Source organism: Equus caballus, chromosome 10 (genome assembly GCF_041296265.1).
Source record: "Equus caballus isolate H_3958 breed thoroughbred chromosome 10, TB-T2T, whole genome shotgun sequence".
NCBI classification, from domain to species: Eukaryota; Metazoa; Chordata; class Mammalia; order Perissodactyla; family Equidae; genus Equus; species Equus caballus.
This window is the reverse complement of record NC_091693.1, coordinates 78,141,975-78,155,432: the sequence shown is the minus strand read 5'-3', so window position 1 is coordinate 78,155,432 and position 13,458 is coordinate 78,141,975. Positions and strand designations below refer to the sequence as shown.

Here is a 13,458-nt window from a genome sequence, read left to right as displayed (position 1 = left end):
ATGACTGTAGATATATATATGATATATATCATATATTTAGATACACAAACACTTGCCTATCTCCAATTTTTCTTTTTTATTTTATATATCTATATATACATTATGTTAGGAATGTAGGAAGTGCATAAAAAATTCTCTTTGTCTAATAAGTAATTTCAGGGAAAACAGAATAAGATTTAAAAGGCATATACATCATAGTAGTATGTAACATTTAAGTTAGAAACAAAGAGAACCTGTTACATTTGGAAGGTATGGCCGGAATTAAAGCAGAATCTCCCTCGGAAGAGCTTTGATTCCCAGAGGCACTGCTGTGGAACACAGCGCATTTCTTTCTCTGTTTCAAGCACAGCCTGCCCAAGGGCAGCAGCTGGCTGAACCACCTCAGGATGTCCTCTTGGGAAAGACTGGACTTTTCAGTGTCTACCCTGGGAAACACATGTAGGACCCCCTATCCTCTTTGAAAACTAGTCTATTTCTATAGTGAATTAAAAATAACAAAGACAAAGAAGAAGAAGAGAATGGTGGAAAGAGAAGTGACTGGAGTAAGCCAAGTTTGGGCCAGGCTGTCTAACTGTCCCAGAAGTAAAAGTTTTCAACTATCTGTGTTTGATGAAGTAGAGGAGGTTACTACTGTTTTGATTATTTTCAAAAGATTTTCTGTTGCTTTCACTGGGTCTGTGTATATTTACACCTCTCCTCATATGTCTTAAAATACATTTTTGATAATATCAGCATAGTTTAATATTAATAACATGATGCAATTTAGTGTAATGGGGAGATGGGTTAGGCATTCTGTTCTATTGCTTCTGCTCCTGACTCATTAGTTGTGCTATCTTTGGCAAATGGCTTTTTTATTTGGATTTCTCATGTTTAAAATGAGTGTAATAAAGCAATTCCTGCTAAACAGCATATTCTGTGTAAGTTCTAGGGAATTTCCAAACAGCTCTAGGAATGCAAGACATGTGGATTTAATATTAGAAATTTCTATGAACTTACTTTTCAGGGTCCAAATTCTTTTGCTCACATTATTTTACTTATCTCCATAGCTTCCTTAAAGGAAGAGATAGCTACCGTGGTGATTTTGTTTTTCAAGATCAGAGAAACTGAGGCACAGAGAAGTTAAGCAGTTGGTAGTTCTTGAATGAATGAGAGTTGAAATTAGTTATTTTCTGACACCAAAAACGTAGAGTTTGTAAAATGTTTATTGAGTAATGTGGTTTCCTTACTTTGGCATAAAACATTTTGGTTCTGGTACAGTTCCTAATAGGTAATGCTAATCCCAAATTGGATCAAATTTGCTGATGTCGTTCTTTTGAATCGGCCATTTTGTTTTCCATTTGAAAAAAAGTCATGAATTAAATGTCTTCGTAAATAGAGCTGGGTGATTTGAATATAACCTGACATGCTCTTTGCTTTTTTGTTCCCTAATGAACTCTTAAGTGCAAATGTCACTTAAATTCTTTTTGAGAAAAACCAGGAAAAGTATTTTGCACAAAGTTTAAGAATATTTACCCAGTCTGATAAAAATAAAGTTCTGGGTGTTGCTTTAGCTTCATGGTGTCTTCCTCATTATATCGACATCATTGGTGCATTCTCACACAGTTTTGTTTTTAATATGAAACAAAGTTGTCTGTTTCAAAGATGAAAGTCATTGACAAATGTCTAAAATAGGGAAAATTTTGTTATTTTTATACTTAAGACCATTGATAAAAATTGGTTTTTAGATATGGTTCTGTCTTTAAGAAAATTATCTTTGCCCATTTATAAATTATAATAACATTAAAGTAGATCTAAATTTCACATATCTTTAATTCCGTAGTATGAAGCTAAGGTTAAATTAACTGCTACCCACAAAGAGTGGGTAGGTGTCATTTAGGGTAACCAAAATGACAATTTAACATGCAAAGAAAGTATAAACAAAAAACTAGTTGGCAAATTTTCCAAGTTTTGTCAAGTTCATTTCTAAACACATGTTTACGTATGCAATCTATATATCACTATATTATACACATGATCTGAACATAGTGAAACATTTACTATTTTCTCTCCTGGATCAAAATTGCGAATTCAGTAAACATTTATTCTCTGTTTTCTGGTAGGGAAGACAGATAAGTGAGCAACCATCTGTAATACAAGGTATATGATAGGGAATAGCTTGTGTGTGTTAGTAAAAGTTGAGGCAAATCAAAGCCCAGGTGAAAGAATGATTAATTCTCATGGCAGAGCCATTTGTTCCATGTGAATTTCAGAACGCAAAATTTATATAGGTGGAAAACATGGAAGATATAGACAATGCAGCCTGGCAATGTTTGACATGGAAAATACACAAGACATTCAAGAAACAGAAAGTAGCCTTGTGGAGGAAGATGCTATGAGAGGAGAGATAGGATGGAGCCAGACTTCGCAGGGTTTTAAATGCCATGCTAAACTTTCCTCGGTTAGGAATATTACCTTGCTGATCTTTAGAGCTCCAGCAACTAGCTCAGAGCCCAGGCCATGGCTTTCTGGAAGGGTTTGTTAGGGGAAGCTATACAAGTTGTATTCGTCTGAGGTGCTGTTGGCTATCTCAGTGGCACTTTCTCTCTAGACAGAAACTAATAAATATTTTGGTGTGAGGTTCTGGAATGAGCTTGAGTTAAAGTCATTTTCAGAGAGCTGGTGGTTTTCTGTGATAGAAATGTATGAGTCTGCCGTAGAAAAGAGCAGAACTCAGCAAAGGAGATTTAGAAATGGTTTAAAGGAAGTAGAAGAAATTCCTGATTGAATATAGTCACGGAAGCCACAGCGATGTTGGAGTTTGTGGAATAACTGGGTGATTTCTGTTTGAGAGTTTTATGGTCAGGTAACTTGGGGAAACAGTGCATGGTGTAATCCTCCTCCTTGAAGATCCTCAATACACTTCAGCTTTGAGAGATTCCATAGTAATCAAACCAATTTGACTTAGTATTTTCAAATTTATTTGATTATAGGAATTTCCTCCTACCCCTAACACAGTATCAACATCTCCTTGCAAAGTCTCCAAGGAACAGTGCTTTGGAGGGTGTTGGTCCCGTCAGTTAAATGCAGCGGCACAGATGATTTTGGTTTTGCAAGCATCAGGCATTATCATTTTCATTCTCTTCTTCATGGGACCTCACAATACTATCTCGTCTTTGTCTCAAATTCTTGCTTAGTGTACTAAAGTCAAGAAAATTGATTATAGTTTTCATCAAGTTCTTCAACATGAGAGACAATAAACGCTATCCATTACATTGGCAAATGAGGTGAGAGAATCCAACACTATAGTAGACTTACTGTGATATCCGGTGATTATGTGTGATCCCGTAGAATAAATAATGTCTAGGGGCCGGCCCCGTGGCCGAGTGGTTAAGTTCATGCGCTCTGCTTCAGCGGCCCAGGATTTCGCCAGTTCAGATCCTTGGCGTGGACATGGCGCCACTCATCAGGCCATGTTGAGGTGGCATCCCACATGCCACAACTAGAAGGACCCACAACTAAAAATATACAACTATGTACTGGGGGGATTTGGGGAGGAAAAAGCAAAAGAAGGAAAGAAGACTGTGTTGATGTTTCTATTTCTAGAATGACTTTTTAAGATATTCCAGTTGTGAAACAAAATGATCACATGCTTTTAAAAGGTCTCTTTTATTGGGTTCTTTGGTGTGGGCATTACCTTTCACTGAACATGCCTGGATATACGTCCCCAATACCTCCTTGTTGATATGCTAAGGTCCAGACTACCTAAAATATGATGTTTTCAAGTACAAGTTTAAGAAGAGCCCAACTAGCAAGTGAGCTGCATTTCTTTCTTTTTTTTAAATACTCTAACATGACACTTCATGAACTATATACAAGTCAGATAATAGTCACAAGTGTTTATGTCAGCGACACTATTTCTCTATTGTTTTTTCTTTTCTCTTTCTTTTTAAATTGTTCTTAACAACCAAAGAGAGATGAAATGCTGTGTTGGTAAATAAACAAAAATAATCCAACTTTTCTCTAACTCTATACAGAAGACAAGAAAGCTAAGACTAAAGAGAAGACTGAAGAAAAGACTCAAAAGGAAGTGAAAGCTGGAAAACAGGAGAAAGTGAAGCCAACAGCTGCAAAAGGAAAAGAAATTCAGAAAACTTCGCCGAAACCCAAAGAGAAGGACAAGAAAGAACCGGCAGCTGTGTCTAAGCACGAACAGAAAGGTAAACACTCAGAGGAGGCGGCCAGAGGTTCTAAGAGAATATTGGGCAAGAAGCAGATGCAGTGAAATTAAAAACTGAAAAAGACCAAGATCAGACTCCAAATGGGAATAAAAGACTTGTATAAGTAAATATGCCTGGAAAGAAATACAATAATTTGGGAATGAAAATTTATTTATAGAAATCCTAAAATGTGTCCACATATCTAAAGATGCATTTTGAATAATTTTTAAAAGAGGATTTGAATTAGTATTTGAAGGTTGAGCATAAATGTTGAATTCTTGAGATAAGAGATTTCTATGAAGAAGTGGAACAAAAATTGTATGTATCCTCCTCCTTGGAGAAGAGCAGTCCAAGAAAAATAGCAACAACTCTCAAGGAGTTTTTAAAGGGGTGTATGTTCAAATCATGTAGAATAAGTATCATAAAATCTATCCATACATTCCTGTTGTCTCTGCAAGAGCACATAATTTAGAATATACATCGAATTATTAAATTCAGTTAATTTAGTAGGCAGGAAATTATAGGGGAAAGAACTCTCAAGTTTCTCTGCCAGCTGCCATAGACTAAATTTATGACTTTAGAAAGCTCAATACCTGACATATTGTGCTTCCTTTCAATAAGAACGATGTCAAACTTACATCCCTACTTCACAGAAATAGAACATTTAAATGGAGGTGGAATATGAATTGAAATTCTTTATGGAAAGATGCTATGTAAACATTATAGGGTGGACTTTTAAGAGGGCAGCTGAGAGCCTTATTGTCCCACATGCTGCCCCTGGTTGAATCTTTCCTAAGTCCATTCCTGGCTCCAGGCTGCTACACAGTCCTGACACTCGTACAGAAGATGGGATCTATTCTGTACGGACTATTCCCATAAATGTTTCTTAGGGGTGTTGAAAAGTAAAATTTTCCTTTACTCTGATAGTTTTGAATAATTTTAAAGAGTAAAATTAAGGAATGATTTCTATGAGATTTCACTGAAAAGTTTTAAAACTTTATTACTGAGTAAGCTATTTAGACAGTGGAACTGAAAATAATTTTTCCCCATTATAAGGCACAAGAGATGAATTGCAATCCACACTTTGGTTTTTTCGATTCTACATATAAATGAGATTATATGACAGTTGTCTTTCCAATCCACTCTTGTATTTTATCTTTGAATCACTTTTCCCCCCAAATTCACAAGTAATATCTATACACTTTGATTTATATGACAAAAGATGTATATTTTTTGAAAAAATGTTTTTAAAAGGAAAGGAAGGAAGGAGAGAAGAAAGGAAAAACTCTTTTCTTCATTTTGTTTTTTCAGGGATCCATAAAATTTTTAACTTAGGTAATTTTCATTTATTTCAAAGTAATTTTTAAAGATAGGAATGAAATTAAAACTTTGAAGCCCTAAAATCTTTTTCAATTTTAAAGATGATTGTATTGCTGTGGGAAATTTTTAAATATTTATTATTGCCTCTCTTAACCCTATATGTTGGGCCAACCCAGTTGCGTAGTGGTTAGTTTCACACACTCCGCTTCTGCAGCCTGGGGTTTATAGGTTTGGATCCCAGGAGCAGACCTAGCACCATTTTTCAAGCCATGCTGTGGTGGCATCCCACATAAAAACAAAGGAAGATTAGCACAGATGTTACCTCAGTGACAATCTTCCTCAGGCAAAAAGAGGAAGCTTGGCAACAGATGTCAGCTCAAGGCCAATCTTCCTCACAAAGGAAACATAAAAACAAAAAAATCTATGTTATTTATAAAATATTTTGGGTAGAAAATAAAAATATAGTAAATAAAGAGAAATTTCTTTTCCTAAGGAAGATTCGCCCTGAGCTAACTTCTTCTTTTTCTTTTTTGCTTGAGGAAGATTGACCCTGAGCTAACATGCAAGCCAGTGTTCCTCTACTTTATATGTGGGTTGCTGCCTCAGCATGGCTGAAAAGTGGTGTAGGTCCACGCCTGGGATCTGAAGCTATGAACTTGGGCCACCAAAGTGGAGCCTGCTGAACTTAACCACTAGGCCATGGGGCAAACCCTAAGAGAAAGTATTTTGAAGGACTATTTTACTGTGATAGAAGACAGAAAAATTAATCTTCTGATTCACTGATATGTTTATTTAAAACTATTATGAAGATCCTAAAGTACTTTACATTCTAGATTGCCCTTTAAAACAGAAAATAATCACATGAAAACAGCTGAAACACATCAAGTATAATTTTATTTTTTGTCCATCAATACAGTATGTAAAAATTCATACCAGTTATATATGGGAGCAGCAAAATACTTATCTAGCAACCAGCAACATGAACACACCTTTTGATGTTTATTTTCAGTATCGTTGGGTTTGGGTGAGCCATATTTTATTGATAGAGATACATCACTAGAACCTTTTCAAGTAATATTTATTTTCTAAGTCACATATATATTGTATTTTATTCCTATCAGTAATAAGAATTATTAAAGATCACGTTATATTACCTTTTCCATTTTCAATCTACTGTTTTCATTTCCACACAAAGAGTTACTTATCTATTAAAAAGCCGTTCAAATATCTCAGAGTTAGAAATAAAAGCACAAATGTGATTTTATCCACTAAACAAATACATTAGCCAAAGTAAGGCTCCCTATTGAGAACAGTTACCATCAATTAAATAAATGTATCTTTAGGTAAATAATCAAAACTTCCCCTCTAATAGCTGGTCAGACACATAAATATGTTTTTTTTTTAATTAAGCAAAGATTTAAGAGCATTTGCTTATAAAAAACCTAATCACATTATGGTTTTAACTGAACGTGAGAAAACCAAGACATAGTTTTTTAAATAATCTATTTGTGAGGTGGCTTTGATTTTGAGACTCTTGTATTGATGATTTAGTAAAACTGTTGAGTTCTCCTTTGGGCAAGGGATTATTTATTTGCTTAGCTTAAGTTAGACCTAATGAATTCGAGTCATTCTTTTCTTATAGGTTTCTAAACAGTTCTTTTTAAATAAATAAGGCCTACGGGTCTTTTACTGATTGGAAACAGATTTTTACATGGAGAACATACACTGGCAATTAATTATTTAGTATACATGCAAATATATTCATATGTGGTTACTCAATATTGTATATATAAACAATATATTTCTTCCCAAAGCATTGGGAATAATATGCCTATGTACATACATGCCTACCTACCATAAACTTATGCACACACTTATAGATCACATAATCGCTTTTTTTGTGGACCAATCTTAAACTGTTTAAAGTAGGTGAAGAAGAGTCAGCATTGCCCCCTGATTCTCTGGTGGTCTGTGGCAAATCTATGGGGAAAGAAAAATCAAACCTCCCACAGCTACGCTCCTTCTTTCTTATTAATTTATTTTCTAACAACTATCTAAATATTTGTGGCAGGCAGAGAAAGTATACTAAGGTGAATCTGCCATAGAACACTGCTGGACCACATATGCCCCTTCTTCATTAGAAGTTTTCAAAATTTCCTTTCTGTTGACATACTGCACCCAGAATGCATTTTCTCTCAGCTGCCACTCCACAGGGAACATCAACAGGACAGCAGCTGAATGACGTCCATCATTGCTCCCTGAGGACCAAGAAGGGGAGAAATGGACTGCATGTATTATTTCTAGAAGGATGTTCACTTGACAAAAAGTACTTAGGGAGTGGTGACCAAATATTAAATGACCTTATGTGAATTATTATCACATAACCCTGAAAGTTAGGATGACAGAACAATTACAGGTTTCTTTAGGAAACATTTTCTATTTTAATATTTGAGTTGCATTTAAAGAAACATCTCTGTAAAATGAATCTTCCAGAATCAAGAAGGCTTGGTTTTGCTTTTCTTTAGACAGTTGCAGCAGAAACACTGGGGATTGCCCAACATAGACTTACCTAGAATTCTTACACATTGTTAAGGTCAACATCCAAGATAGGTGGAAATGAACATCCTAATTTAAAATATTTCAAAATACCTAAAACATTGTAAAAATACTCTCTCATCTTCCTATTGATGTGTTGGTGTCATTAGAATGCAACATCACAGTATCATTTAAATATAACAGAAACCTCCTAAGTGTTGTAACTAAAATAATTTTCCGGGTTAAAAAGGTATTCTTTGAACTCATAAGAGATTTCCTCTTTTAAATTTGGAGCTCATAGAACTACTGGTGCATTAATTCAATGAATGATTTTTGTATTCAGAAAACATTGGTATAATAAATATAAGGATTTTACATTGCTAGTAATATAACATATAGACTAAGTTTCATTACACTTTCAACATTTAAAGAAGAAACTCTGAAGCGTGAAGATTTTAGTTAATTCAATATACTATTCCACATGTTATGTACATAAACATCCTATCACAACTTGGGGTAGAGAACAATATTGCATTTTGGGGGATTGTCCCAACTCTCCAAATTCCAAGTAGCCCCTGCATTGTAAACTTCTGACGCACGTGCATTCTTCGTTCCTGTTGCTGAAGGCTATAGCGCCACTAGGAATCATTGTGAAAAAAAAAATTGAGGGATGTTAGATCAGTGATTCTGGAAACATGGTCTAATTAGACTTTCCTGAGGAGTTTGTTAAACTCCTTTCCAGACTCATGGAACTATAGTTTTTTGGGCGATGGGGCCTGGAAATCTGCATTTTAACACATTCGCTATCTTTTTGATATTTAAGTTGCCCTTTGAGAGCTATTTCTTAATTGTAGGAAGGACACATCTAGAAAGAGTAGAGTCACTTAAGCTACTGAAACAAAGGGGAAAGATTCACAGTTTTGGGAAGTCCACCCTTGCCCAACCTCAAATTTACCATTCAAGGGAAATATACATTTTCATTTTGCTTTATCTTGCAACCAAATTGCCCATTCTACAGCTTTGCTCAGGAAAACGATTATGTCCTTAATCTTACTTCTCTCCTGTACCATAGGGTTCCTAGGGCCTGGTATCAGAAACCCCAGCTATTACTGCCAGTACGTCCAGGAGCAAATAGATTCCCGACTGATCTGAGAGCTAACCTCCTTCCTACTCCCCAACTCACCTGTGGGAAAAGGTGCTCTAATTCAAGAACCAAAATACATGCAAACTTTTGAAACTTTATAAGTTTTAGCCTACCCATATTTAAGTACTAATGAAAGGATTACATTTTTACATCTACCGCAATAAGTGCATTTATTTTTTTCAAAGACCTGGTAGAGTTTCCTAATAAAATGGATTACTCGAAGTGTTAATACTCTAAAACAAATGAGGTTTACAAAAATCCTTAGATGTGTATTTATATACTAACAAGTTTTATTATTTCATGTGTTTGGTATACATAATTTGGAGCATGTTGTATAAATTCAATAAACTCTCTTGGTCCTAAAGCTGCCTTTGGATTTGTTGGATTAATAAGATGCCTATTGGGAAATAATAAGATGTAAATCATCTTGAACAACATTCACTTCATTATAAGCATTCTTTAAAGACGATATGGTAATATTTATAGAATGATCCATCAACTGAAATTTGGGTTGGAATGACCTCAACAGACTCTAAACTTATGTGAGAATTTAAAGTTCACTGCAATGTCTTTAATTTAGAGGAAAAAGAAAAAAACAACTTCTGAAATCACCTTTGGCCAAGTCTGCCCCAAATGCTCAAATTCTATGCTTTTTTTAAAACTTTTTCCATAGACCAAGGACTAGTCAAGATCATAAGATGATCTTCTAGTAAAGATCACCCAATTAATTAACTTAACATGGATTTCATTTGAGGCTGAAAAGTCTGTTCTCCTGGATTTATTCCTCTAATTGAACAGCATTTCCATGCGGAGGAGCCCTAACAGGTTGCAAAGGGGTTAGCCCTCCTCTCACTTGCCTTTTCAAGAAAACATTATGCAGCTCTGTTTAGACAATTAGCAGAAAGGCTGGGAGTGAGCATTTGGTAAAACACTTCAAGTTGGAAACAATTTCCTCTTGTAAAACTTCTGTTTCGTTATTGGCAGTATATATATATGGACAATAAAAAAACTGCCTTAATATGATGACTTTTGTAATAAATTTGATGAAAAAGATTTTGATTCTTAAAAATAATCACTATTATATTACCCTGAAGTAGTCTGTTTCGATTTTTTAAGGTTACTTTCTTTGCATGGAATAAATGGAATTTCATGTTTATGATGTCTTTTTTTCCCTGTGTTCACATGAGTGCAAATGATTTCTTCACAGAAAATATTGTAGTAACTAAAATAGACTTGTGTTTTTTTGTTTGTTTTGTTAAACTATTTCTCTGTAGAAAAAGAAGAGTGTCAATAACACTTTTTCATTGTTCTTTTTCTTTCTACTCTGTCAGATCAGTATGCATTCTGTCGATATATGATTGACATATTTGTCCATGGGGATTTAAAACCAGGTATTCCAAACAATTCTTATACTTATCTGTTCTAATAGTCTTTGTTTCTAAGATTGTCGGCTTTTTTACGTACTAAACTGTATTTTCATTTTTAAAAAATTGCATACTGCATGTGTAGATCTAGAATAAAACCAATAAAAAGCAGGAGTAATAACTGACATTAGGGCCTTTAATTTTACTTTCTCTTACTGCATGGCCTATTGCAAATGAAGGCAGCTGAAAGCTAAAAAAGTGCTAATATCTTTATATACAAAAAATGCTAATATCTTTAATATCTTGGAGTGAAGAGGTGAATCATCTATTTTATTTGTGGTAAACTTAGAAGAAAAGACCTATGATAATGAAAGTATTCCTTTTTTAGTAGTGAATAAAATTCATATTAAAGTCCATCGCATTTCACATATTTAATTTTTTTCAAAACTTCTTGATTTTCTCACTTACAAATGAACTTGGGTTAGCCACTCCAGAGAACTACCATTAATGGAGACAGTCAATTTTGGAATTACTAGTCAACACAATGGCCAAGTGTTTTTACCTAAAGAAGTTTATCTATCGTCTCTCCTATCTTTGATTGCTACCCAGAGTGTAGCAAGGGCACCCTCACTACCATCCTAATTAAGAATGAGTAACTTGATTGCTTGTACTGTGCCTTTTGCAGATTTAAAAACTGATGGTACTATGTTCAAGTTTGAGGAAATATTTGTAAGAAGATGGTGTTGTGAAGGAAGGAGCTAATTTACGTTAGAATAATTGAAGCTGATTGTTTAAAGCAAACTATATTTTGTTTTAACTGTTTTTGTGGAAACCTTTGTAAAATGCGTATTATAATTCACGCATGTGTTGGCAAATGGGCATGTCATATTTGAAACAAAACATAACACATCTGGGTCCTAGAAAATTAGAAGATCATGAGAACTTTGACTCTCAGGAAAACTCAGTTAATTCTAGTATCTTATTCAAGTTAATTTCCTCCCCCACCTCCTCCTCCTCTTCTCTGTTTTCTTCTTTATTTCCTTTCTTAGTGAGTTAGAAACTGAAATGAGGGGGAAAACCTTGAAAAATATGATCACTCACTTGATAAAAATGATTAATGTTAACACATGTGTATAGTATCATAGTAAAATTAGATGGAAACACTCAGGGAGGTTGTTTAATATAGTGGAAAGAGAGGGCTTTGGACACAAACACAGATATAATGTTTTTTTTTTTAAGATTTTATTTTTTCCTTTTTCTCCCCAAAGCCCCCCAGTACAGAGTTGTATATTCTTCGTTGTGGGTCCTTCTAGTTGTGGCATGTGGGATGGTACCTCAGTGTGGTTTGATGAGCAGTGCCATGTCTGCACCCAGGATTCGAACCAAAGAAACACTGGGCCGCCTGCAGCAGAGCGCGCCAACTTAACCACTCAGCGATGGGGCCAGCCCCAATGGATATAATTTTTTACTCCATCCTTTTCTAGTATTGGACTTTGACCAAATCTGTGAACTTCACCTGATCTTCAGTGTTCATACATTTAAAATTGGGATCACATTAACAACCTTACAAAATTTTTGACAAAGTATCTAGTAGATGCACAGCAAAATGCTATTACAACTTTATTCTTGAATTCGTTCACTTCAACACAGCTTGTCTGGGTAGCGCCCCACATAAGGGGAACTTCTTAACATTGACAAGTCCTGGTCTACGTACATCATTCATTCAATTTTAGGTAGCAGGTTTGTTGCCCATTGTGTTTAGCTGTGATGGTTTAAGAAAGTTATATCCCACACATATTTTGCTTTTGTAAGACCAATTGTCTACTTATACACAAGATGAATCTATGTATATTGTTGATGAGCATGAGTTTTTAAATTCAATTATCTGAGGAAAATAATGTGTTCTTTGTGCCACCTAAATTATTCATAGTAGCTATTAATTGATAAAAAAATACAACTTCTAAGAAAATGACAGGACAGAGAACCACCCATTGTCAAACTCAGTGAGGGATGCTAACAGTTTAATAGTCACAAAGTCAATCATTTGTTTCCAAAAATTCAACAACAGATTAAGTCAGAAGGAACATTAAGACCAATTCTGCGTAAGTTAAGGAGAATTTTGCTATGAACCATACAGGAGAGCCCTTCTAAAGTCACGTATGAACATTCTCTAAATGGCCCTGAGTCCACATATACAGCACCATGTAATATTCTAACTCCTGAAAATAATTCCCAAGTACTATAGGATTAGGTATTTTAATACCGTTTCTTGACTTTCTAACTGCCTTCTTAATTTATTTCATCTACCTACGTTCATGATTTTGAAGCTTTGTTGCTATAATGTATAAGAAATTAAAGAATATGTAGATCAGCATTTCTTGTCCAGAGGTGGAAGAGAGGAGGCTGGAGAAGGGAACCTGTATGGTATGCCTGTTGTTTCATGAAACAAATCAGATAAAGTTTCGCAAGTGTACAGAAGGAAAATTAATAATATTATCTTTGTTGGTGAGACAATACACGTGATGGAGCGAGAAAGCACTAAATATGTCTTGCAATTTGAAAAATAAAGAATGAGAAACAAGATTTCATCTGGGCATATTAATTTAGAGAAAATGCAAGTGCAAGTGATAAGACTTTGACTCTGACTGACAATTAGAGAATAAGACAATTCCTGCCAAGTTTATTGCTCTGCATGTATCCAGTATTTATACAACATTTGTGCTGCCATCTGTTTCTGTTTGGGATTAGTGGAACACCTGTTATTGTTTAGCTAGAGTTCATTATTAATTATTGGTAATGAGTTTTTAAAATTATAATTCAATTTTTCCCTCTGGGATAAATTATTTCCTTTGTATAATATTGTCACACCCTCAAAAGTAGCCCAAATTACAGTTCAAAT

At 34.7% G+C, this 13,458-nt stretch overlaps 1 protein-coding gene across 50 annotated transcripts in view; it reads left to right on the top strand.

The window, feature by feature from the left end:
* Positions 1-13,458, top strand: part of TRDN (triadin) — a 392,671-nt gene that overhangs the window by 122,092 nt on the left and 257,121 nt on the right. For all 50 annotated transcript variants that reach the window (XR_011422188.1, XR_011422177.1, XR_011422182.1 and 47 more), the window contains exons 8-9: positions 4,014-4,196; positions 10,527-10,586. Coding sequence is in view for 31 of the 50 variants with exons in the window: in XM_070223715.1 (XP_070079816.1) it covers positions 4,014-4,196; positions 10,527-10,586 (243 nt within the window). In the remaining 19 variants the exon portion in view is untranslated. The remainder of the gene's footprint in view (positions 1-4,013; positions 4,197-10,526; positions 10,587-13,458) is intronic.